The sequence below is a fragment of the Myxine glutinosa genome, chromosome 4, assembly GCF_964187855.1.
Source record: "Myxine glutinosa chromosome 4, kmMyxGlut1.1, whole genome shotgun sequence".
In the NCBI taxonomy this organism is placed as follows: Eukaryota; Metazoa; Chordata; class Myxini; order Myxiniformes; family Myxinidae; genus Myxine; species Myxine glutinosa.
In genome coordinates, this window is record NC_136264.1 from 133417737 (window position 1) to 133444962 (window position 27226).

General features: G+C 46.7%; 3 protein-coding genes across 5 annotated transcripts in view; all 3 read left to right on the top strand.

Annotated features, from left to right (window-relative positions):
* Nucleotides 1–9298, top strand: part of LOC137425249 (uncharacterized) — a 58461-nt gene extending 49163 nt beyond the window's left edge. For both annotated transcript variants that reach the window (XM_068113477.2, XM_078776447.1), the window contains 2 exons: nt 7974–8148; nt 8680–9298. In XM_068113477.2, coding sequence (XP_067969578.2) covers nt 7974–8148; nt 8680–8719 — 215 coding nt within the window. In that variant the 3' untranslated portion in view covers nt 8720–9298. The remainder of the gene's footprint in view (nt 1–7973; nt 8149–8679) is intronic.
* The window catches only part of PUS3 (pseudouridine synthase 3), a 212365-nt gene that overhangs the window by 84803 nt on the left and 100336 nt on the right, over nt 1–27226 (top strand). The gene's annotated exons all lie outside the window — the stretch shown is intronic.
* Nucleotides 12260–27226, top strand: part of GSTP1 (glutathione S-transferase pi 1) — a 78955-nt gene continuing 63988 nt past the window's right edge. Inside the window, exons 1-2 of one of the 2 annotated variants that reach the window (XM_078776446.1) lie at nt 12260–12267; nt 12428–12525. In XM_078776446.1, the coding sequence (XP_078632572.1) occupies nt 12525 (1 nt within the window). In that variant the 5' untranslated portion in view covers nt 12260–12267; nt 12428–12524. Of the gene's footprint in view, nt 12268–12365; nt 12526–27226 lie in introns of those variants that run through there. The other variant, XM_068113480.2, reaches the window with a different exon arrangement.

Here is a 27226-nt window from a genome sequence, read left to right on the forward strand (position 1 = left end):
ATGTACACGGATTTGCCTGATGGAAAGGTAAACTCGGCAACCTTGGACGTCAGAAAGGCAAATAGCACCTGTTTGTTTTTTGGATCACGGAGGAAGTCCATCCAATTGCCTGGAAGCTTGGTTTGGCCGGACACTTTTCTGCGCACACCCTTTCCTCTCTTTTCCCGGGTTGATTCCTTCAAACTGTCTGGAATGTATGTGTCCCACACAACATCCAACCTTGTGGCATTCTGTAGCTGCTTCACCAGGTAGGGGATGAACACCTTGTCTGCATACTCAATGAACGTGCTGACTGCAGTAGTCGGCAGACAGTGCACAATGACAGCACCATCCAGTACAATGCAGTCATAGGTTGAAGGTGGCTCAGGCTGCTCGGGCTGCTCAATACATTTCAGTAGATCGGACTTTGTGTTTGGTAAATGTAGCTTACCAAAGTCTGAGAGAGAAGGTGGAAAGGGTTGTATCTCATGGGCAAAGAATTCCTTCAGGTCACCCTCGCGACTTTGCATGGCAATGTACAACTGGCCAAAAAGTGCCACATTGTTCTGGAGCACTTTGATCTTCTTCCCCTGCTTTGTCGGGGCCTTGGGTTTAGGTCTCTTGAAGAGAGCCAGTGAGTTCTTCTTGATTGGGTCATGTATAGAGCAGCTGCGATCTTCAAGTACACTCTTGACATACTCCTGATACTGCTTTATGCCTGTGTCTTCCAATGTGCGTAGTGCGGATACTACAGACTCATCCATGCAATTGCGACTGTCGAGTGTCACTAGCTCTTCAAAATCATCAAGGAAGGGGTTTCCCATTCTGTTGAAGGTTTCAGAAAGATTGTTTACTTCCTTCTGAAATGTTTTTTGTGATGCAAGGCCCTGTTCATGGTTCCGAAAATCTGGGTCATCATTGGGAAAGTATTCTTCCTCAAACTGTGTTTGCAATCTGGCCAACTCGGGACCTGTTAACATCCAGCGTCTAAATGCGACAGGGTTTCCTGTGAGTCCAATACAACCACCAGAGCCTTTGACTTTCGCGTTCTCCTGTTCATGAGCTTGGTCAAATGGGATAGTAGAGAATATTTTGCTGGTTTTAGAAAGGACCCAGTGGCATTGTTTCTCAAACTCTTCCTTGATAGGGTCAGGCAGAGACTTCATATCTCTTATGTGAACAGGCATCCATCTTGAATAGTTCACATGGTCCAGGGCAAAAAACAAAGGTGTCAGCTGCTCCAAGACATCTACATACAAAGGAAAGTTCTTTTCTCTGTGAGCCCTGATGAAGATGAGAATAAGGGTTTCGTATCTCAGGATAAGGTCCCAGTACATAAAGGTGGGACTCTTCTTCAGCATGTCATTCCTCCAAGCTTCTGCAGATTGATTGTCTTTAGGTCTCTCGGAGAGCAGGAAAGCCTTTCTTTGAAGGTTATGGAGAGTAAGGAGGGTGATTTGATGGGCATGCCTGGTTCGTGTGAGATGTGACACCTTCAGAAATGAGTCGGCTATGCCAGTGAAAGCCACATCTGCCTCTGTAAGGGCGGTAGTCCAGCCAGAACTTTCCAGAATATCTCCAAGTGTGTTCCACAGTGCCATTTCTGTGTGTAAACCACCTAACATAACAACATGCACTTTTCCCCCATGAGTATCAGGCCATTTCCACTGTACAAACTTTGCCAGGGCAAATAGAGGCTGATCAAAGGTAGTGACTGGAATTTGTCCTGGGTTGAGATACTCAATCGCTTGTCTCTGGACATCCATGCCGTGCTTTATCATTGCGGCGGTGGAAGACTTTTCGTAGAACATAGGCAGTAGTGAACACACAGCTGGAGGGTCTTCTATGGGAGGTTGCTGCGAAGCATGATAGGCAGCCCAGACGATGGCATCTTCATTGGTGACATCCTCCTCTAACAGTGCTAGTGCATGTTCGACCCAACTATTTTCCTGGATAAGTGCCTCATTTAAGCAGGTCTTGGTTGGCTCTGTGTTACTCTCAGGTACTTCAATTGCAGCGGTTGTTAAAGCTACAGCAGGGACAAAAGCATAACTGACTGGGAGAGACTGCTGTGTTGCACCAGAAGGGGGTATCATAGTAGGTGGTCTGCTCTCACCAGGATCAGTTTGTGTTGGAAACTGAAAGAGACTAATTCCAGTCCCATGAAAGGAGTCATGTGAAGTGGTTGAGCTAGGGTTATGGTCTAGGTTGTCTAGGGCACCAACAGTAAACAACCCTTTCCGGAGAAAAGCAGGGCATACAACGCCGTCTTCTTCAAATCGCTCACATACAGATGTGGCAATACAGTCCTCAAGGTCCATAACCCTGTCATATGAAATGCTGATACCCATCTGATACAATTGCTGGATGAGTTTCTTGCTTCTTGTCAGTCCATGAATATTGAGACCAATGTAAATGGGGAGAGGTGGTTCACGCTCCAGAGTATGTCTTGTTTCAACAGCTGATTCAGATGGAGTTTTCTTCTTTGTGTTGTAGAGAATGGTCTGTCCTATAGTGAGGCAAGCCTGTGATTCACATCTGTCTTGATCTTTCAAGTTAAGGCCATTAAGTATAAGGGAGACAAGTGATTTGAGGCTTGGGGGCATTGAATTTTCTTGACATTGTGTTGGGAAACAGCCAGTGAATTTGAAGCATTGATGGTTGAAAATGTCTTTGCGGATTATCGTTGCAGCTTTTGCTAGAATCTCAGCGTCTTCTGAGAAATCCCGTTTTTTCAAAGCTTCCTTCAACATATTTCGCATTCCTTCTTTGAAAACAATAACCGTGTTTCTACCATCGTTCTGTTCCTGTGCCTCTGGGAAGTGTTCCAGCAGTTGACGCTTCAGCCTAGTCTTGTTGACTTCTTTGTGGATACCCATGTCCTGAAGACGATTCACATAGAGTGAATGAATCTCTGAAAGCTTAAAGAGGAAAGTCCCAGAGTCTACAGCTATCTCAATGTAGCTTGTCAGCTCTACAAACACTCTAGACTCATTCACTTTTTCATTTACATTTGGTGATTCCCGACTCAACTTTCTGACGAGACTGCGGTAACGATTTCGCAGATGGGTCAGGCATTTTAAATGATACTTTGCTTCCATCGCAATCAAATCTCCTCCAACAATTCGAGCAAGAAGCTGTGTGTCATGTAGCTCTGTGATCATACATCGTATATTGGTATCAGCATCATATGTTAAAACTTGAGAGAGCTCACCGTCCTCATGTCCTTTGTCACAGAAGATGCACTTTGCTGTGTTTATCGTTTGGCGCTTACTTGATCTCCTTTGAGACTCGACAGTGTTGGGGACACCCCTTTTCTTTGCTTGCGTCCTTGTCAACTTGGAATTGTTATATTTCAAATGGCAAGATTTATGCCAAGATGCATGGTGGGTTACAAAATCTGCAGCAGTAACATCACTGCCAAAGTAGATGTTAGTTGGAAGTGCATCAATGTCTCTGAACTGTTCTACATTTGTCAAAAATGATGTATAAGCATCTGTCATGTCACGACTTGCTATAGGATTCTGCAAAGGGCATTTCAAAGGTTCAGATGTGTGTTGCTGACATGATACAACAATTCCAATCTAGATCCATCTTGTATACGGGCTCGTCTCTCTTGGCGCGATGTCTGAATCCAATCCGTACCAGCAGTTTCCTTGGCTTTCAATCGGTGCTCTGAAATTGAGAAAAAAGTATATATTATTCACATTAAAATAACTAGGGCATGCCCGTACGTGGGTGCAATGCCCATACGTGGGTACGTGGGTACGTGGGTGCGAGTACGGTGACAATCCCCCCCCCCTCTATTTACATGAAATGGTTTGGTCCATTCGCAAAGCCAAAGCGAACGGCTTGCGAGTACGGTGCCAATCCCCCCCCCCTCTATTTACATGAAATGGTTTGGTCCAAAGCGAACGGCTTGCGAGTACGGTGACAATCCCCCCCCTCTATTTACATGAAATGGTTTGGTCCAAAGCGAACGGCTTGCGGAGTTTGGTAAAGAAATCGCCATAGCTCGGTAACTACTTGTCCGATTAATATGAAACCTTGAAAAGGCACATCCTCGGGTCCCCAGCAATATACCTGGCAAGTTTCAAGTATATCGGACCCGTGGTTGTCGAGAAACAGCGGTCACAGACAAACACACAAACACACAGACACACAGAGATTACTGGAATTATAGATAGATATCAATATAAATAACTTAAGTTGAGTTTGGCAAAAATATAAATTAGGTATATAACTACGGATACCCACAAGGGTCACATTAAGGTTAGGATAAAAGCATAATTAAAACATTCACATTATTTCCATGTTCAAACCCTTGTCTCAAGAACGCACTATCTTGAGAAAAAATAGTTTAGATCACTTTTAAATTCAATTAGTTTGGATGTTGCAGTCAATATTATGTAGTTTGATTTCTTTGATCTTTAGACCTACGGGAAATAAACAACCATGTTGTCCATATGTGGTAGGTTATTTGTGTATCTTTAAAAAAAATAGGGCTTCAATAAAAATATTCTGGTATAATATAATCATACTTTGGTACAATTTAGCCATCGTATGACTGCTAAAAACCAAGGAAATTGCTATTTCAGCATAAATGGCGGCCATTTTGGATTTTTATGTTTTACTTTAATATTTCAGGAGGGTGACCGAACATGTTGAGGACATGGTTCTGATATTTAAGTAATATTTTGATACAATTTGGCTTTCCTCTAACAACTACAACCCAAGAAAATTGGTATTTTATCATGAACGGCAGCCATCTTGGATTTGTTTGTGTTACCATGGTTACGTACATATTTCGAGAGGGCTCCTCGGCTAAAATCAACTGATATACCCTAAGGAAGCCTCACACCAAAAATGGCGCTTTTGTCCGCCCGGTAACGGTAATCTTGAAAATTGACCCCAAGCCACCCCGCTAGTAAGAAGCCTGGTGTTGGCTCAGTAATTAGGGTGCCAGCTTGGGATCCTCTCTAGCTAGGATCCTGGGTTTGAATCCCGGTCGATTGTTGTCCCCCGTCGCACAGTGGAGCGAAAGGGGGACTATGGCTGTGCGTGCGTGCATGCGTAAGCGAAGGACCGCATTCGAATTTGGTGTGTGGGTGCAACCCATGTCAAAATCCAAGATGGCCACCACCATGTATGTCTGAACCTTGTGAGCTGAATATATTGAAAAATAAGCGAAGTACCAACTTCTAATCTGGTGTGTGGGTGTATCTAGGCACAAGGAAGAACGCTATTGAAAATTGGGTCGCCACGTCAAAATCCAAGATGGCCGCCACCATATATATGTCTGAACCTTGTGAGCGAAATATCTCGCAAAATAAGCGAAGTACCAACTTCTAATCTGGTGTGTGGGTGTACCTAGGCACAAGGAAGAACGCTGTTTAAAATTGGGTCGCCACGTCAAAATCCAAGATGGCCGCCGCCATGTATGTCTGAACCTTATGAGATGAATATCTTGAAAAATAAGCGAAGTACCAACTTCTAATTCGGTGTGTGGGTGTATCTCGGCATAAGGAAGAAGGCTATTGAAAATTGTGTCGCCACGTCAAAATCCAAGATGGCCGCCACCATATATATGTCTGAACTTTGAGCGAAATATCTTGAAAGATAAAGGAACTACTAACTTCTAATCTGGTGTGTGGGTGTATCTACGCATAAGGAAGAACGCTATTGAAAATTGGGTTGCCACGTCAAAATCCAAGATGGCCGCCTCCATGTATGTCTGAACTGTGTGAGCGAAATATCATATCGTAGCATGTTTTCTGCGTCTTCCACTTTGTCAACTCACATCACTTCCCCGACGGGGGACCTAGGCGTAACGCTTGTTGAATTTCTGCCAGGGGGATTAACTCAGCCTGTCATCCTTCCGAGGTCGGCAAATTGAGTTCCAGCTTGCTGGGATGAATGTGCCGGTGTGTGCCCCGGTTTAGAATAGGTACACCGTATCCCTGCGTGTCGTAAGAGGCGACTAAAAGGTTGGTGTTGGGAAGGGCATCCGGCTATAAAAACATTGCCTCAAAAAGGGAACCGTGATGATTGTCATGGGGCTCGCAAGGTTAACCCCTGCTCCAGCAGGGAAAATGGCCTTAAGAAGGGGGTTTAATTGTTGGAAAGGGGAAAAAAAAAAAAAAAATCAAACAGAGCTTGAGTATGTTTATGGAATGTGAAGGAAACATTTTCTGAGGCTTTCTACTCTCCCCTCTTTGTGTTAAAATTGGTAGAGTTTGTGTTTGTGTGTGCGTTTTGGCTTTAAACATCCCATGGCCTGCTTTGCAAGGAGGTGGGATTGCTGGCAACCTGAACAGATTACAAAGTACTGTTTTAACATACAGCAGGCACTGCTCGCGCACCCTGTTGGTTTTCTTCTTCTTATTATTATTATTATTATTAATATTATTATTCCTTTTCTTTCTTTGCTGGAGCAAGGCTGATGGAAAAGCATGGTAGAACTCGGTGGGACCATTTTCAAGGGAATGCATGAATAGGAAAGGATGAGGAAGGGAGGAAACTGAAATGAGCCATGAAGATAGTTGAGTTAGGAAAGGTTAATGAGGGTTATCGTTGGTCAATACTGAGGACTGTGAGTACACTGCTTGTTTGAAGCCCTGAGGGGAAGACTGAGACAGAATAGCCTCTGGAAGATTGTTCAGTGTTCCTGAGATGTGAGGCATAAAGGAGTTTAGCTGTGCAATCGACCTGGATTATGGAAGTTTAACCAGAAAGTTGCCCTAATAAAACAAATGCATCCTAGACTTGCTGTGTCGGGCCGAAGGATGTATGGCAGAGGTAACATTGTTGGAGAATCGATGGTATAAACTATAAAGCGATGAGAGCAACAGACCTTGCGCTTCGGTCTCATGGGATGTTCGAATAATTTTGAAAACTTAAGATTCCACCAAATCCAAGAGAGATGTGGTGCTTGGGTGCCATCCCATAGCAGAGCAGTACTCCATTGAGCTACAGCCTTAGGCCTTGTTAACTGTGACTGAGTAGCTCTGATTTTCCAAGGAAACACTTCAATTAACAGAAGATGCTCACTCTGTGGCTGGCTTTGGAAACCAGCTTTACTGTGGTCAGCCCAGAAAAGGTGATGGCTTATGGTGAGGCCTAAAAGTTCAATAGACTGAACCTCTTCCAGTGGATGACCAAATAAATAAGTAGGTGGGTTAGTTTGACAATCATTTTGCAGCGATAGATTGAGACTGAGATTTTCCAGAATTTAAGCATGTATTGCATTTATCAGACCAGTGTCTAATAATTTCCAGATCAGCAGATAGGGGACTGGAGGAGGTAGGAGTTATGGAGAGGAGATACACAGCTCTCGTCTGCTTAGCCACGGAATGGGGTATTGTATTACAGTGAAGGAGTCTGCAAAGAAGAAGAGGGTTTTCCAGAGCATTGGATATAAATGGGTACAGAACTTGAGCTAAAACACTGCCTTTGGGGAACTCTAGCCTCCACTGGGAGAGGGGAGGAGAGGGTTCCATTGATGGCAAAATGTCGACTGCGCAAGTGGAAGACATCATAAATCCAGGCATGAAGGAATTCTATGGCACAGACAGGTTGGCAAGCAAAGCCAGACTGTTGAATGTCCAGGGAGAATGGAGGCCTCAAACCATTGAGATGAGCTGAAGCATGCCCAGAGTTTATTGACCATGACGGAATCCAAAATGATGGTTGTAGATCAGGTTGTTTGAAAAGAGCAAAGACCACATCGGAAGCAGTGGATGCATTCCTTGATGTTGCTTGTAATTGGAAGCAAGCTCTCTCACCTATAGTTGGTGGGATCTGTTTTTGCATCTTCCTTGTGTATGGGAGTGATGTTTGCTGATTTCCATGCAGAGGGTGGGTGGTCAAAGGAGAAGGACTGATTACAGATTAGTACCTCAGATTGAACTGCAATGTAGCACAATGTGATTGTTATATACTGTATAGTATATTTTGTAATTGTTGTGATCCTGAAGATTTGTTGTTATGTTTAGGTGAGCGATGGATGCGAGGGGGTGGTGATCGAGGGGGTGGTTTCCGTGGTAGTCGGGGTGGCCCGCTCATGCCAGAACGCGGGGGTTTCAGAGGAGGAAGAGGTGGAGATCGTGGTGGCTTCCGTGGCCGTGGAGGCCCCATGGGGCCGATGTCCCCTGGAAAAATGGAAGGACGGTGAGTCGAGTTCATCTGATTAATGATTGCTCCATTTGGAGTCAATTTTAAAAGTGGTCATCGATACCAAACTCACCTGTTTAGTGTTTTTCAGGTGATATTGAAAGTCATCTGTGGTAATAACAGTTCAGGATAGGATATTTGGTGAGAACTGCACAAATTTGGAGAGCGCAAATTTTGTAATCCCGTAAAATGTAAATTAGACCGACACGAGTATAACAATCCTGGTGTTGGCTTAACGGTTAAGCTGGCTGGCTTGAGATCTTGGGGTCCTGAGTTTGAGCCCCTGTTTCCGTTGAATTAACACCGGGTGGGTTGATTCAGCCTGTCACCCTTCCGAGGTCAGCAAAATGAGTATTAGCAGACTGGGAAATAGAGGGCATTGCATCAGTGGCACTGCCGTGCCCCCAGAAAATGATGCAACCGGCAACCACAGGCTGCACATGGACCACCACTGGTCTAATACTCTATTTGATACCAATCTGTATTTTATTAATTGTTCACCATCCTTGCTCCTCCCCCTTTCTGCAGAGGCAGTCACCGCATTGACCGCCGTGACCGTCCTTACTGAACTCTGACTGGAATCAAGTCTATGGGACCGTTCTTTTGTCGACTTCTCTCTTCCACCATAACCTTGTCCCTCGCCATGTCCTTCCTGCCATGGATTTTTTTTTTCTGTTTTGAATCTGTCTCCCGGCAGGTCCAACGTATTGTTCAACTTGCCGTGTGTGTCGGCCCCAACATTGGACGGTTTTTGTCTAATTCCACATCATACTTGGTTAATGGTCAAACCTGCTTCTATCTGGTTTTGACCGGTCAGCTATTTGGATTGATCGATTTGTAAATTGACTGGAATAATTGACGAAAGAAGACTGACATTTCATAGTATTCTAAACTCGGGTAGTTAGACTTTTATACACGTGATCTGTGAAAGTATCTTTTCATTTGCATTTGTGTAGATTTTAGTTAAGTATTCCATGTCACTTTCTATTATCTGTGCAAGGGTATCGTTGAGTTTTGAGTTTAATGCGGTTTTGTTGAATTTTTCTCGTTTTGTGAAACCTTTTGTTCAATAAATTTGAATGCTTCGCCAAATATTCCTTTCATTGTTATGATTGGCCTGCCTGTTAATTAAAACTTTGGAATTGAAGTGAAATCTGATGATACCATTCTTTTATTGTTAATCTTTGGAGTTATTTGACGTCCAGAATACATGCTGACTCAGCAGGTGGGGCCACCTGTTCCGATTCTAGGTATGGCTTTTATCCTTTGGGAACGATGTTAGTCCTCCAAGCCCAAGAGAAGATAAATCTTCACTCGACAGATTTCATGATAAGGTCGACCTTGTCAAAACAACTAATTCAATGATTTCACACTTCTCGCCTTGATAAATTGGAACGCCTTCAGCCAGGCGAAGCAGTTAGTTGTTCCAATGCCATCATTTCAATGGTTGGTCGTAAAACCAGGCAACCATGCCTCTTCCTCCTCCTGTAGTTGCTTCTTCACGTTGCAGCTGAGAAAATCTTGCAATCGGCAACGAATGCTTTTGCATACCCAAACAAGAAAGAGCAATCGGAGATTGCAAACTCTCACCAGGATATATTTTCAGTGTTTTTTAAGGCTTTTGTGTTAACACAAATATAGCGGCCGAACCACGTGACAGATGACGTCATCATTCTTCTTTTTTTTTTTTCCACTAATTTATTCCTAGATTATGCTCAAGCAGCCCGCTCTAGCAGGGAAAATGGCCTTAAAATGCATGTTGTATGCTCAAGAAATTTCATCTTGATCAGATGAAATTTGAAATGAAATTTGAAATGAAGTTTTGTACTTGTCAAATTATGACGTCATAATCGAGGCACCTATGACATTAACATATTTTATTCCCCATTGAGTACCAGCTCACTGGTAATTCCCTGTTTGTCGTTGAAGGCGGCAAAAAGGGTTGGCGTCAGGAAGGGCATCCGGCCGTAAAACATTGCTTCAAAAAGGGGACCAAAAAACAACAACTACCACGGTCCCCGAAAAGGCCAACCCCCGCTTTGCGGGGAAAAATGGCCTCTAAACGGTGGTTATTCCCCATGGAGAGTTCTTTACAATGAGGCAGGTCTCCATTTTTCTGTGCAGCGCTTTCAGATAGAGGTGCAAATGTTTTCGCTTTTTCCAAGATAGCGGCTGAACTACGTGACCGATGACGTCATTTATTTTTCTCTGCCAATTTATGCTCAAGAAAATTCATCTTTATTGGATAGTTTTGTACTTGTCGAATTATGACGTCATAATGGAGGCACCAATGACATTAACATATTTTATTCCCTATGGAGCGTTCTTTACATTGAGCCATGTCTCAATTTTTTCTATTCGGCACTTTCGGAGATATAGAGGTGTAAAGTTTTCGGTTTTTCCAAGATGGCGGCCGAACCACGTGACCTATGACGTCATAATTATTTTTAAAAATTATACAGGTTGCGTTGCACCGATGGTGAAAATGTCCTGTCAATCGGACCAACGGTTGCAGACAAAATCATATTTTTCTGTGCGGACAAACGGACTTGAATACAATATCCTCTCAGGCGAGGGTAATATATATCTGATGGTTGTCGGATTAAGACCAGTGGTCCTTATTCCAGTACTGACCACCAATGTAATGTTGGGTAATGGGTGGACATGTGACCAAATATTCCACCCTGATCCACAGATGTCTGCTGGGAAAGGAACATTTTCTTTGGTTTCCGACGTACCTCATCCGTTTGAAATGATGGAGGGCCAAGCGATGACCCTGGACGAACCGCTGTGGTTTTAGACACAAGGGTTTGGCATCAATTTCCAACAGTCATTGGTTTTGCCTCACGGTCAAGGGTTTTTTGGTTATAATATTTGTGGTGGCGTATACATTCAAAGCTATTGGAGGAGATTGTACACTGAATGTATCAGGATGTAACAGGACAAAAGGAACAGTGGAGAGGCAGGGTGGGGTTGAACGACGAGATGGAGATTTGGACAAGGTGTGTGGAGGAATGAAGGAGCAGAAAGGGATGCATGGGCTGGACAGGTAGGATAAACTGGAAATTTGAAAGGAGTTCTTTCGTTTGAGGGTAGAAAAAGATCATGGATTTGGATTGGGGATGATCTGAGACTGGTGAACATCTGTCTTGAAGATGGATGGAAGAATGAGATTGAATAGGATACGCAAGTTGGTTCCACACGTGATCATGTGCGGGTGGTAAAACCGGAGGTAAAGTGCGGAAAGAGCAGAGGGTGCATGACGTGTGTGGCTGCCAGTGTCATCCGTTCACTTCCGGATTTGGGAGCAAGGTGCGTATCGATCCATTTCAAAATCACTATTGAGGAATTTCTGAAACCTACCTGCCTAACGACACCCGTTGGGACCCCAGAAGGTTATTATATTACCTTTTAGTAAAATATGCAACTAATGTTTACCAAAACGTCCCCCTCATGTGACCGGATTCTCAGCTCTGATTGGTGGACGTTTTTGGGGACATATGGACACAAACGCTGATCAAGACGGCATTGCCCTATGAGCTACGCTGTAAAAACCGTAAACGCATCCGATAAATAAATAAACCTTAACTGATATCCAACCCAAATTTAAACCATCTACCGTTTCTGCGAGCACTAACTACTTTTCAAGGAGACTATTCCATGCATTTACTACTCTGCGTAGAAGACCTACCTGCGTTCACAAAACAAGAACTAAAACCCAAACCTGGATGCAAACAAACATGGAATAAAGAAGGAATCGTCTTGAAGGCAACTGCTTCCATTCCCTGCCTCTGATTATGCAGTAGTCCTATGGGAATAACTATGATAATCTCAAGTTACTAGTAGTAGTACAGGGAATGGAAGTAAATGGTTAATTTAAGTGGGTGATAATAATACGGCACAATAACGATAGTCCAAAGCCTCCTGTGTCCCAGGCGTAGTGTGGATCTAGGGGCGGAGCGAGCGAGGATCTAGGGGCGGAGCGAGCGAAGATCGAGGGGCGGAGAGATCGAGGATCTAGGGGCGGAGTGAGCGACGATCTATGGGCGGAGCGAGCGAGGATCTGGTGGCGGAACGAGCGAGGATCTAGGGGCGGAGCGAGCGAGGATCTAGGGGCGGAGTGAGCGAAGATCTATGGGCGGAGCGAGCGAGGATCTATGGGCGGAGCGAGTGGGGCTCCAGTGGCGGAACGAGCGGCTCTAGGGGCGGAGTAAGCGAGGATCCAGTGGCGGAGCGAGCGTAGATCTAGGGGTGGAGAGATCGAGGATCGAGGATCTAGGGCAGTTAGTTGCCATTTTATAATCCTCGCTTTTGATTTCGTGCCTGGTAAGCTTTCCACTTGCGATTTCACTGTCAACCACGAACGACGAACGAGTAAGTACGACGGTGGAATTTAATGATGTATTTATTATTCATGCACGAATCATGTGACAATTGCATCTGTAATACTTTATGGTTTAAACTAAGGTTCGTGCATGCTGCGGTTTGGTGCGTACGCGTCCCAGGTTCAAGTGCACTGTGTACATTGTCCATCTTGTCCTCGATATTCATGAATAAGTACAATGTACATCGATCTCCTCATGTCCCTGTCCTGCACGGAATCTAAACACGAACTCCACCATGGATAGATTAACACAAAAAGTTGTTACTCCGCGCACGCGAATCGCAAGGGGTTGCACATTGTTTCGTGTCCGTCTCGTCTGCAAACGTCACTTTATGATCGAGGAACAACTTTACTTATTTGAATTGAACGTTTGAATTGAACGTTATATGGCTATGCTGAACACTAATCGGAAAACAAACCCGCCGTTTCACTCTGCTTTGTCTCTCAATTCGTCCCGATTGCACGTGTGTTGGATCCTGGACAAGTGAATACAGTACATCGAATATTCCAGTCGACATGACCGAGTAGAACAAACACGGCACAGAATGGAAACCATAACCACTTTGCTTTATTCACGCATGCGCACATAGCACCTCAGCTGATGACGTCACCTTCCTCCACATTCCACTCTTCAACCATGCGCAGAGGAGTGAGTGAAAAAGCTGTTTTTTTTGTTTTTTTTTACTCCGTCTGCTTGCCTGGTGGTGAAACAAAATTGAAAATCATTCGAAACAGGAGAATTACTGTTTTTAAGGACGTCATAAAGGACACAAACAACAGGCACGAAGAGCTAACGTAACCTGTTAAATGAGGTGGTGTAAAAGATGCTGCATCAACGGCGATAAACTTCCGAATATTTTTTCTATGACTATTACAATCTTTATTTTATTTCAATTGAATTATATACTTGAAGACAGTAGAAAACAAATCGTCTTTTTGCCACTTTCAAAACATTTCCGTTAGCAGTACTTTTTACCCTCGCTTTAGGAGAGGGTATTGCATTTGAGTCCGATTGTTACTTGGCAAAAAAAAAAAAAAAATTGCAAGTATGTTGCTCACTCTGGTTTGTGTGTTTGTTCCTTGCCGGAAAAGATTTCGGCAAGTATGTTGATTGGTTGGTTTGTTACTTGCCGGAAAAGATTCTGGCAAGTATGTTGATCTGTTCGTTTGTTACTTGCCGGAAAAAAATTCCGGCAAGTATGTTGATCTGTTCGTTTGTTTGTCTGTCTGTCTGTCTGTTTGTCTGTCTGTCTGTCTGTCTTTGCAGCACTACGCCTACACCGTTGCATGTAGAATCGCCAAACTTTGCACACATATTGGTCTTGACCAGGAATAGACTGTGCCCAATTGATGACGTCATCTGTCACGTGGTTCGGCCGCCATCTTGGAAAAACCGAAAAAATTTGCACCTCTATATCTCCGAAAGTACTGAACAGACAAAATTGAGACATGGCTCATTCTAAAGAACTCCCCATGGGGAATAAAATATGTTAATGATGACGTCATCAGTCACGTGGTTCGGCCGCCATCTTGGAAAAACCGAAAAACTTTGCACCTCCATATCTCCGAAAGTACTGAACAGAAAAAATTGAGACATGGCTCATTGATTGTAAAGAACTCTCCATGGGGAATAAAATATGTAAATGATGACGTCATCAGTCACGTGGTTCGGCCGCCATCTTGGAAAAACGGCAAAACGTTGCGCCACTATATCTCCAAAAGTGCTGAACAGAAAAAATTGAGACATGGCTCATTGTAAAGAACGAGTTATTCAAAATATTGTTACAGACGTGGCTTAGATGTTATTTACCGAGCGGTTTGGTATGACCACGTCTGCACAAGTTACCCGATTATACCCGAACGTTGACTAATCGCGCTACGCTAGGTCAATGAAGGAAAAGACACACAGCTGGGATTCAAATGACACGACACCAGGGTTCAGTTCTCAAGACCTCCGGAGGAGGTTATATTGTTACGGAAGGTTAGATTACAACTACAAGAGGGACAGCATAGTAAGATAAGCACTTAGACACACTCTTATATTATTCCCAACAGACGACAGATAAACGGGACAAAAGGGCTGACTCACATGGGGATTGATTGCAAGGAAAGCGGGTATCGATGGCTCAAGGTGCACTCTTGGCTCAAGGACAGGGTCGACCCGGTCCGGTCCAGAGATGCGGGAGGTTTCACAGCGCTCGAGGTGGCGTCTTGTCGTCTCAAGCTGGGGGCGCATCTGACCTCACATCCGGTGAGTCGCTTCGTATATCCGGCGGGGAGTGACACGCCCTCGGCTCGTTAGCTCCGCCCCAGATGGAATCGGCACGTCGCTTCTCATTGGGTGCGTGCGGGGGGGTTACCGGCTCCGCCCTTGACGAGGGACTGACAAGGAGCCCCTTCGTGGTAACCCCGTGGAGCGCATGGTCCGGAGCGCATTGTCAATGGCGGCTAACCGAGCCGGTGTGATGACGCACACTCCCCCGCGCAGCGTCGGTGTTGGTGTAATTGTTGTTGTAGTTGATGTTGTTGTTGTAGTTGTTGTTGTTGTTGTAGTTGTTGTTGTTGTTTGGGGAAGAAGATGGGAGTAGGTAAGGGAAGGTCCTAAACTCACTACTGGTGCCATATAATCACATTCTGGTGCAACGAAGAGTCAGAATTAATGGAAAGGAGTCCTTAACTGACATAGACTAAGAATAACTAGCAAGATGTCCGAAAGTTGTCTACGTGAGATGCGGTGGACCTGGGCACGACATTTAATGGGGGAAAAAAGGGGAAGGTCGGCTCTACTGATTGTTGTTTACAGACAATGGGACTAGGGAATGGGGGATTGGGGATAGTTGGGGAGTATTGGGGAAATAGGGGAATATTTACAAGCGGATATGGAGGCCAAATTCCATATTCGCAACATTGCACCCTTCTCTACCCTCGGGGCGTCCCGACCCGATAAATTTTTACCTACTTTAGTGTGGCACGCAATGTAGTTCCCTCTACTATTAACTCTACCCTGAGTGCGACAGTTTTACAGATATTCACAAATGAGTAAATATGTCCCCCTGCGACGTTGCACCCTTCTCCTCACAGAAACACACCCACAGGATAACCGAATCCGGAAAGAATTCGCAAACTAAACATACAGCCGGTAGGGAGCATTATTTACAATACTACGCTGCTATTTACACTACGATCCAGGACCTGTTTTTGGAGGAACACATGCAGATGTTAAGCATAGAGAGAGCACGCATGCTAGCATCGATACACCAACCCACGAGTGCTCTGTGGCCTACGGCCTTTAATAACGTGCAGAGCACCCTTTCCCAGCACGAAAAGCACCACCCCATCATGTACAGTCAGCACCATCCGGTGCACCAATAAAGTGTCTATAAATCACCGGTGGTGTCGCAGCCGGCCGATGTTCTGCCGCTGGTCTTGCCTTCGTGTGGTGCACTTGGTGTTCTTACTTCCTTAGAAAAATAAAGAAAGGCGCCAACCGCGTCCATTTCTTTATTGTGGCCGTCAGGGGGCCAACTGTTAGTGGTTCACCTTGTATGGCATAGGTGCCACGTTGACCCATAGGTCCATCCATGGGTGGTGCTTGGCCGCAAAAGAACTGCGGTCCATTGTGGGTGGCCACAAACATTGCGGTCCATATGGTGTATCGATCCAAGCAGCAAGCAGCGAAAGTGCAGGCCCACAACTGCGAAGCCAGCACCTCTCTCTCCTCTCTCTCTACCCCAAAGCCAGATCCTCGGAGGTGGGAGACAAAAGAAGCACACAAGTGAGTAAGGTGGTAAGGGCGCAAAAGTGCACGCAATGCAAGGTAATGCACACTGGGGGCACATGGGAACCAGGTGAGACAGGTACGTTCCTACCGTACGCTCCCCCCCCCACCAGGTAACCTACATGGCCCCTCCCTTACCCCTTACTGTATCCACAAAACACAACACTACCCATAAACATCTACTTTACAAATCAACAAACATCCCTACTGTCTTCCCCGTTCCTCCCATAAACCAAATTCGTCTTCTCTCCCTCCTAACCAATCAAATTTGCCATTTTCAACTCATCAAAATTTGCCATCTCCAACTGCACATCAAAATTTGCCATTACCAATTCATCATCAGTCCCTCCTAGGGAGGGAGAGATGGAATCACCCCAATGTCTCATCCACGTCGTGATGCGTCTCACAATCCACACAGCAATTTCATTTCCTGCAACAAAACAAAGAAAACACAGGTGTGGAGTCATCATCATCACCACAGGTAAGTGGCTGCGTATGGTGCGACAGGTTCATCAATCCTAACTATTTCCTAAATGACTTTAACAACTTTACACTACCCGGGGTCTTTCGCCGGCCAACCCATTGGCCCTCTCACACTATGGGTTCTAAAAAAACCAATTCCCATTGGCCAAACTGTGGTGCTCTTCAATTTGGGGTCTCACTCCCCCGATTCATCTCCCGGTGCCCTCGCACAATTTCTGGGCTGTGGCGTGTACCTCTCCCAGTGGGTCCACCCACCTGCACACCTCCACCACTGCAGTTGCCTCCGAGCTTACCTGCTCCTTACCCTAACCTAACTACCTGGGGAAGGCCCTCTGGCACTCTCCCCACTCGGTGCCCTCTCTGGCACTGGGCTACCCGGGTCCATCCTCCGGATCCTCGGGCCCCATCCACAACTCTACCGGCTCCCAGAGCCCACCTGCGGCCTCACCTGGCCGACATCCTCACAGTGGTGGAGTGCCCAACCAACTACACACACTAACAGGCTACACGCCCAGCCATTTCCACAACACTAATGCACCCATTCACAATACCATTCTGCAACCGCACCACAAATGCCAATATCCAACCACAATTTACCTATACCCTCTACCTAACACTTACACTACCCACCCCGGGTACTCGTGAAAGGGGTCCACTCTTCCCCATCCACACCTTCGCACCATGCACACCACTCCGTACCACTTACTCCAACTCTCTCCACACACCTGTACTTGCACACCTGTGCTCTCACACCTGGTGCCACCTGCACCCTTCTCTCCCCAAGCGCATTCGCGCTGATCCACAACACTCACTACTCACACACTGCTCCACACACCTGTCCAGTTGCACACCTGTGCAATCACACCTGTTCCATTCTCACACACACGGCATCATCTCAGCTGACTACTCCCTTCTGAAACTTGCGCGTCCCAGTCGTCCCTTTAAACTATTGCGCTCCCTCGTCATTATCATCCACACTAAACTACCTGCGTCCCCACTACAGGTATCAGTCACTAACTAACCTTAACGTCACCTAATGTCAATCTCTTCTAGATCCCTACAATATAACCTAACCCACCCGGGCTAGTTTTCACTGCCATACACCCCATAATCTAGTGCTCCTTTGCCCCCCCTATGGGAAGGGTGGCAAGGATGCCACCCTTACCCACCGGGCCCATCGCTCACTACCAATTTTGCACATCAAATTTCAACAAATTAAAAATTTGCCAATCACTGCCCATCATCTGCCAATCACTACTGCCAATCCCTTGCCAATCATCAAATTTTGTTTTTCTCTAATTTTGGGTCCAAAACACTAACCTCATCACCCAGTCTACTCACTAATGCTTCTCGGTGCGCCAATCCCTGTCCAAAGCCAGGCTTCGTAAAGCCAAGCCATGAATGCGGGTTGTTCTGTGCCAGTGGCTGGATACGTCCGGCACTCGGTGCAGGGACGGGGGCCAACCCGGGCCGAGATCCCACGCACCATCTCGTCACGGAGCCATCCAATGTCCCGTTCTCGACCTGCCGGAATGCCTCAACAAAAAGTGGTCGCCATGACGACTCTTTCTATCGGGCCGCCCGCTCCGCCTAGTGGAGCACGGACGCGGCCGTTCAAAGCGAGGCCCAGCACGCACCGAGGGCCCGATCCGGCTATAAGTCGTTCTAAACTCTACCCCGTCTAACGTCGATGCTTCACCTGGACGCTTACACCCCGCAGCCCGTTCCTTGCTCACACATCCAGCCGTTTCCATGCTCCTCGTACCTTTCCTTACACACCTCGGTACACCCATTCCACTCACAGCCTTGGTCACACACCTGACCACCGAACACTTTGGCACACATTCGTTGGTCGCACACCTCACCAAAACACCTCTTCGCGCCCCCTCCTCGGTCACCTCCTCTGTGACAATCACAGGTGTGCCCTCATTCGCACACCCAACCACGTGCCTCACCACCAACTCCAGCGTGCATTCCCACTCACGCTCTACCATTCCAGGTGTGCTTCCTTTCTCACCTGTCACAACCAACTCACGCTCCGTGTCACTCTTACTCCTCTCACCACCACTCTTGACAACGCACTCGCCCTTACTCCCGACAGCGCACTCTTTCCTCATGCACCTGTCCGTTACACACCTCTCTCACACACACCCTTGCGCACACTCTCCCGTCACACCCTCTGTAACACTCACCACAGGTGTGCATTCTTCCTTGCCTTTGACAGCGCACTCTTTCCCCATGCACCTGTCCGTCACACACCTTTCTCGCGCACACCCTTGCGCACACTCTCCCATCACACCCTCTGTAACACTTACCACACCGCGCTTCCATGTGCTCCCTCGCACACACGCTACGACCGACTCACTCTCGCCAGCACCCTCACTCCTTGGCACGCACTTTTTCCTCACACACCCCAGAGTCGGACTTTCTCGCACACCTCCTTTTTCGCACACCAGACCTGTCGCACACTTCACCAACGGCCTCTCACGAACACCCGGGTCTATCTCGACCCCCAAGCTTCTTAAATCCCCTGGCGCATCATACGCACGACCATATTGGTCACCACTTACACCGGGTCCTCTTCCTCTTCGCTTCTCCTCCATCACCTGCGAATCCCTCATCCGGTTAATGGGCACATCATCACGATCCAAACACAGACTTTGGACCAATTCTTTTATCTCCTCTTTTATCTCTTTCTTATCCCCTCTCCGTCGCTTCTTAATTTCGCTCACCCCTTCTTCCACTTCTTCTAATTTCTGCTTCACCTCTTTTATTCCCCGGTACGTCTCCTCAAGCTCATCCTCTAAGGCTACCTTGACCGTTTCCATGTGCGTCCTCACCTGCCGGTCCTTCGTCTCCATTACCTCTATCACCTCGTCCAACCTCGTTGTCAGTCCCTCACGTACCATCTGACATTCCCTCTTCGTCGCTACCAAGTCATCTTTTAGTTCTCTCTGTGTCGCTTTTAAACCTCCTAATACCGCAGTGTTCCTTTGAACCTGCTCCACTAACTCCGTCTGTCCCACCGTCAGCTGCTCCACCTCCTGCGTCAGGTCCTCTATGCCCCCTTGCAACTTTACAGTCCCCTTTCTCACCTCCTTCTCCATGTGCTCCTTACAGTGCCTCACCTCCTCGCGCACTCCTCCGACCTCCTCACTCACTCCTCTTCTGATCTCCTCTCCCATCACTTGCATCTCCTGCCCAGATGCCACCCTCATCTGCTCCATTTCCTCCCTGTGAGCATCCAGTTTGGTTTCTACCCCCATTCTGACCCCCTCTATCTGCTGCCCCATTTGGTTAACTTCCCTTTCCGCTTGGTCCCTCATGTTCCTCAATTTGCCTTCCATGGTGTTTTCTAACCCCTCTAACCCTTTTTGCATCCCTTCCATTTGATTCTCTTGAGCGGCCATTCTGTTTTCTACCCCCGTTAACCCCTCCTGTATTTCCCCTAATCTATCGTCTAATTTCCCAAATTTCATGTCTAATCCCTTAAAATTATTGTCTAATCCCTCACTGGTACCCCTCGCTTCGTCCCTCATTACCCCCATTTCATTTCCCATTACCCCCAATTGCTCACTCTGAGCATCCATCCGGTTCCCCATTTGCTCACTCTGAGCCCTCATTTGCTCACTCTGAGCCCTCATTTCCTCGCTATTCTGGGCCATAAGGGCCTTCATTTGTATGAAAAACAAGTTCCAATCCACCGGGGGCGCTGCCACGGTCGCGGGCGTGGACGCCGTGGCCATCTGCGAGGCGCCATTTTGCGCGCCCGCTACTTCGTGCGTGACGGCGCTATTTTGCGAACCTGCTACCCTCACTGCTTCGCTCTCCTCGCGTCCCTCAATTTGGTCCTGGACCGACCCTGCCTCACTCTCCCCTACCGGACCCCAGCTGTCTTGGTCTGCCATAGCGCGACTTTCAAAATTCGGGTTTTTATTTCCGTATAACAAATTCAAATTTCGCCGTTATAATTTCGCGCGGGAAACGCGCTCCGAATCGATTCTAATTGTTACAAATTTGGGCCTAATAAATTTAGTCCCGGGTTCGAATTCCACTCCTCGACACCAATTGTTACAGACGTGGCTTAGATGTTATTTACCGAGCGGTTTGGTATGACCACGTCTGCACAAGTTACCCGATTATACCCGAACGTTGACTAATCGCGCTACGCTAGGTCAATGAAGGAAAAGACACACAGCGGGGATTCAAATGACACGACACCAGGGTTCAGTTCTCAAGACCTCCGGAGGAGGTTATATTGTTACGGAAGGTTAGATTACAACTACAAGAGGGACAGCATAGTAAGATAAGCACTTAGACACACTCTTATATTATTCCCAACAGACGACAGATAAACGGGACAAAAGGGCTGACTCACACGGGGATTGATTGCAAGGAAAGCGGGTATCGATGGCTCAAGGTGCACTCTTGGCTCAAGGACAGGGTCGACCCGGTCCGGTCCAGAGATGCGGGAGGTTTCACAGCGCTCGAGGTGGCGTCTTGTCGTCTCAAGCTGGGGGCGCATCTGACCTCACATCCGGTGAGTCGCTTCGTATATCCGGCGGGGAGTGACACGCCCTCGGCTCGTTAGCTCCGCCCCAGATGGAATCGGCACGTCGCTTCTCATTGGGTGCGTGCGGGGGGGTTACCGGCTCCGCCCTTGACGAGGGACTGACAAGGAGCCCCTTCGTGGTAACCCCGTGGAGCGCATGGTCCGGAGCGCATTGTCAATGGCGGCTAACCGAGCCGGTGTGATGACGCACACTCCCCCGCGCAGCGTCGGTGTTGGTGTAATTGTTGTTGTAGTTGTTGTTGTTGTAGTTGTTGTTGTTGTTGTTGTTGTTGTTGTAGTTGTTGTTGTTGTTGTTTGGGGAAGAAGATGGGAGTAGGTAAGGGAAGGTCCTAAACTCACTACTGGTGCCATATAATCACATTCTGGTGCAACGAAGAGTCAGAATTAATGGAAAGGAGTCCTTAACTGACATAGACTAAGAATAACTAGCAAGATGTCCGAAAGTTGTCTACGTGAGATGCGGTGGACCTGGGCACGACATTTAATGGGGGAAAAAAGGGGAAGGTCGGCTCTACTGATTGTTGTTTACAGACAATGGGACTAGGGAATGGGGGATTGGGGATAGTTGGGGAGTATTGGGGAAATAGGGGAATATTTACAAGCGGATATGGAGGCCAAATTCCATATTCGCAACAATATTAACTTATATCAAATAAATCTTTTGAGGTGAAAGCGCGATGACGTCACCACGTCACGCGGCACGAATGCGCACCTGTATCGTTGGAGGTATTGACTTATATAGGGTTGGTTTTCTAAAGCTTATATCAGAATATTAACTTATATCAAATGGGTCTTTTGAGGTGAAAGTGTGATGACGTCACCACGTCACGTGGCACGAATGCGCGCCTGTGTCGTTGGAGGTACTGACTTCTATAGGGAGGCCCCATCACCCTCCCCCATCACCCTCCCCCATCACCCTCCCACCACCCTGCCATCACCCTCCCATCACCCTGAAATTTGAATTTCTCCGCCTCGATTATGAAAATGTCGGTTCCAAATGCTGGGCGGGGTTTTTTCACCCAGCCGGCGTCGACTCGCTACACCTCCGGACAAAAGAATTGGCCGCTAGGTTCGAATCCCTACTACCTGACACCAAATGTCGCGCGACCGCCTTTGATTAATATCAGGCGGTCACGGATGCCGATCGCGAAGGCCTTAACCCCTGAGGCGAAAACTCAATGGCGGATTCCAGAATCAAAAGCTACACCAAGCGCGTGGGATGGAGGGGAGCGGCAAGAGCCCTGCAGCCTTACCTATTAAATCAATCACCCAGAAACTGTGTTCAAGTATGTACGGCAAAATAATATAAAGGTTTATTGTAATAAAAGCAAGGACAGGAAAATGTGACGATAAACCTAAGTCCTAATTTGGGATCCCACACACACAGATATCAAATACAGACGAGGGAGTATGAACTACAAAAATAACACGTTCGTTATGTAAAGTGTAACCGCGGAGCTCGGGCTTATCTGGTCCTTGTCGTCTTGTCTTTGGCTGCTGTCCAACACGGCTCCATTCAGCCCCGATGTACCCACGAGGCCTCGCCCCAAACTCCACAAGCGCCGCGAAGGCCCGAGCCAGCGCCCACTCCGTTCGCACACGACGAGGTCCCTCGCTCCAAACTCCAAAGCACCGAGCACCGCCAGAGACTGCCAGAGCACGAGCGTAGATGTCCAAACACCAAGAGAGCAACTCAACTACTGGTCAACTCAGGCCGTGAACTGCGAACCGAACTGCCGCGCAACTAGGGACAGGACTCTCCCCACTCGAGATCGCACCGGGACTGTCAGGGTCAGGAATCTGCCAGGAATCTGCCAGGAATTTGCCAGGAATCTGCCAGGAATCTGCGCGCAGAGTTCAGCGCGCTCTTTTTATAACCTCGGCCAGTGACGTCAGCTTAAGGGCGGCACCCAACCAGAGCCTCGTAACTTCCCGCCCTTTGTCGACCTGCTTCGCGCCTTCCGCATCCATTCGCGCCAACAGATCACAGCCCTCCTGGGCGTGGTACTCAAGGTGGATAGGCCTGTTGGAGGTGTAAATGGCGGCGGTGTCCTGGCCTGGTTTCTTCCTAAGTCATGTCAGGGGGGAGGGCGTTATTTAGTGTTGCGCTAAGGATCCGTCGGAATGTCTATGTTGGTCTGCAGTGCCAAAAGGGACAAAGGTTTGGCTAACCAGGTGAGGACACACAGGGGCGCTACTCTTTAATCCCTACACTTCTTAACACACGAACCTCCTGGTAGGTTCACAAGTATACTCCTTACCCGACAAAACGCCTACACATGAACTTATTACAGGTAGTTTTCCTTACCGCGACACCTCGAAGCATGTTACCTACTCAGCTCTATCTGCTCTACATATCACTACCTGCCAGACATAACAATATTCTGTGCAAACAAACAAACAAAGAGACAAATGGGACCAAATGAAATGCCCTCTCCTTTGGCGAGGGTATTAAAACCAATACCCAGCACAGCCTCGGGACCTCAACGGCTTAAATATTTAATGCCTCGGCACATTCATTCGGGGGTGACGAGACAGAGAGAGAAGATGAAATGGAAAAGAGAAAGCCTGCTCCCCGCGCAATATTTGCACAGACAGGGTGAGTCCCAGCTCCACGCACGTGGTCCTCGTTCCTGTTGCATGCCACGCCTCAAACCACAAATGAAACAAATGCGAACCCGGTAGTGACAGCAACCACGGACCAGGCAAGCAGACAGGAACCAAGAGTAGGCAAGTGCACAAGCAAGCAGGTAGGAAGAAAAGAAGAGCAGGCGACTGATTAGGCAACCATAGACTTTTTGAAGCAGGTGACTGACCGATTTTATTAGGTCTCGCGGGGCAGTGCGGACCCAGCGGCTTGTGCCCATTGGCCGAGGTGGCCATCAGGTGACAATCAGTAGCTCCTGCTGATTGTTGGGAAAGCTGGTAGTACAGAGGCAAAACCTAAAAAGATGCCTGGAAAAGGATTTTAAAATATGTTCTTGTTCCAAGCTGGCATGCACCATAGTCTGTTCGGGCACGGGGTCCTGCATTTGACCAGGGTGGAGGCCGGCTGAGATTTTTCCAAAAAGGGCAGAGATTAACCCTTTTCCCCGAAATGCGTGATTTCAAAGAATTACGAAATAAATGATACGTTCTTCAAATTATTCCATATACTTTCACTATTTTATTAGTCACACTGGCAAATGATACCTTATTTTGAAGCTTATGACATTGCCTTTACAATATATAGAAAATATTTGAGACACCTGATAAATCAGAGTTAGCCAGGGATCAAAGGTCATGTGACCTCCAAATTTTTATGCCAAACACCCACAGAATTATATTTACACAAGAGAAATGGCCCAAAACATAAATTGTATCCCAACTACGCATCTCTGGGCAGTTAAAAAAAACAAATGGTCATTTTATTCCGAACAGGTGTAAATTTACAAGGGGTCAAAATGTCCCTGTTTTAAAAAAGAATCAGGAAAATCGTGAAAATGTGCTGTTGATATCTCCACTCAATTTTTACTCGATACTCGATATCTACGACATTTTCCTTTACTGCCATCTGAAATTGATAAAGAGTACTCTAAAAAAAATGCAATGGGGGTACAGATGGAGATGATAAGAGTTTATGGGGCCCTTAAAAAGGGCCTGGGGCCATTTGCACAGGATTACAATGCCTTGTAATGTATATCAATAGTTTGTTAGGACTTTATAAATACACCATGGCTTTTATTCACCATCATCATCATCATCATCATCATCATCATCATCATCATCATCATCATCATCATCATCTATTGCATCGTTACAGGAGCCCTGGCAACCACAAGCTTTTGTGCACATTTGCTGTCCTACTTTAATACATCCACATCTCTTGCCACGACCAGACTAGAACGAGCAGCACACTAGGTCGTTGCATGCTTTTGGAATAGGAATAGAACAGGAACTTTTGGTACAGGAGTCATCAGCTCTGGTTTCAATGCTCCATTCTCGAGGATCCATCCACAGTTGGCTGGACTGGGCAGATCTGGCACTGGGATGAATGCTTCCTTCCACGCCAGGCATTGGTAATTGGCTTGCACAATGTGTTTATCCAAAGCATCTTTTGTTGGGGGAAGGGCACCAAGGAAGGGTCTTCTTTCCCTGAGAAAAAATATTTTGACGTGTCTCACTGATGGAGTCAAAGTTCATCAAGTACAATCTACAGACAAACTTTTTGGCCCCTGATATCATATCTGTGGTCAACTCTTTAAACCCTAGCATGTTCAATGTCTCTGGTTCCTGCATAAATACTTTCCAGGCTGTTTACGTCCGCTTTCCTGCAAATTGGCTGACTGAATCACAACCTGTCATAGCATGAAATGCAATGATGTTTTTTTTTTACAATTTAATCAGGAAGGCTGATTTCATGCACGGGTATGTACTCTCTTTTACTGGCTGTGCACATCCAAATTTATGGTGACGATTTACTCCTAAAAGCAAGTCCTAAAATCAGCACGTCAGAATCTCTGCATTGAATGACAACCCATTCAACCCCATTCTTGCAGGCATCATCTGCATGGAGAATCAGCCAGGTATCCGCTTCTTCCTGTGTGGATTTCAGGTTTTCAATGTAACTTTAATGAGATGACCAGACGTCTAAAATGTTTTCAAAACCTCCACCAAGTACTAGCTTGTGTTCGTGGGGCAGCTCCTCAGCTTTCTCTGTTAATGCTGCTGATAGAAATGCAGCTAGGTCAGCCTTGTTGGCAGATTAACTCACTGGAGAAACAGTACCACGTTTCTCCACGAAGATACAAAATGTAAAAAGGCCCACATAAATCCCTTCATAGCCTAGTAGCAATTGAACCCTGGTATTCTTATACGAAACTGTGAATTGAATCTAATTACCGCAGCTTGGCTCGCTACGCTCGCCTCACCACGCATTGCTACTGGGGTACAGGCTTATTTTAATTTAGGATTAGACTGTGCATGACACCATAATATGTTAGATCGGGTCATTGAAAAGATCAGGTGGAGAAACAGTACCACGTTCAATTAACAGTTCACAGTATCTTTTCCAAACACTTCTGATGGAAAAAATATTACTAGTCTTAAGTTCTGTTTCAAGTTCTTTCACAGCTTGACTAAAACAAGCTTGATCAAATGATTCTGATATGTCGTCCCGGCAGCCAATTTCTCAATATTTCGAACAAACAACGCATAGCATTTCAGATGATATTGTCCTGTGGTTCCCTCCATTAACACTGAAAGAACCACGGAAGGCAAATGAGCATTAATGGAGGCGTTTTGAATCCCACTATGTGGCGGATTATACGCGAGGGGGAAGAAGAGTACCGACTTACCTGGACGGGTCATGCCGACGTCTTCACCCTGCAAAAATAAACTCAAACAAAAACCGGGTTTATAAATGTACAGAAAATAATGAAAGGGTTTATTAAACGGATGCCGATAACAAGAAACGCGACGGTAAAATCATTTTCCTAATCGGGACGTCCCCACACGAGACTTGTAACACAGACGAAGGGAAAGGATAAACTGGATAAAATTAATTATGTGTGTTTTATCGTGGCACTTAGCTCAACTCGTTGCCTCGTCAGCAATCGTCCAGGCCCCAGCGCACAGTCTTGACGTGGCTCCGACGTTGGCGGGAAACCGCTTGTCGTTTGGCGCGCGCGCACAAAGTCAGGCCTCCGTTCTCCTTGCATGCCAAATGATCGTTTCAGTCAGAGTGTCGAAGGCCAGGGGTGAGCGAGAGGCAGGAACGTCGAGGGACAAGAGGAAGATGCGAGAGGCGAGGAAGGGCAAAATGCTGGCGTGAAGGGCAAAAAGCAAGAGTCCAGGGTCAGCGAGCAGGGGCGGAGGG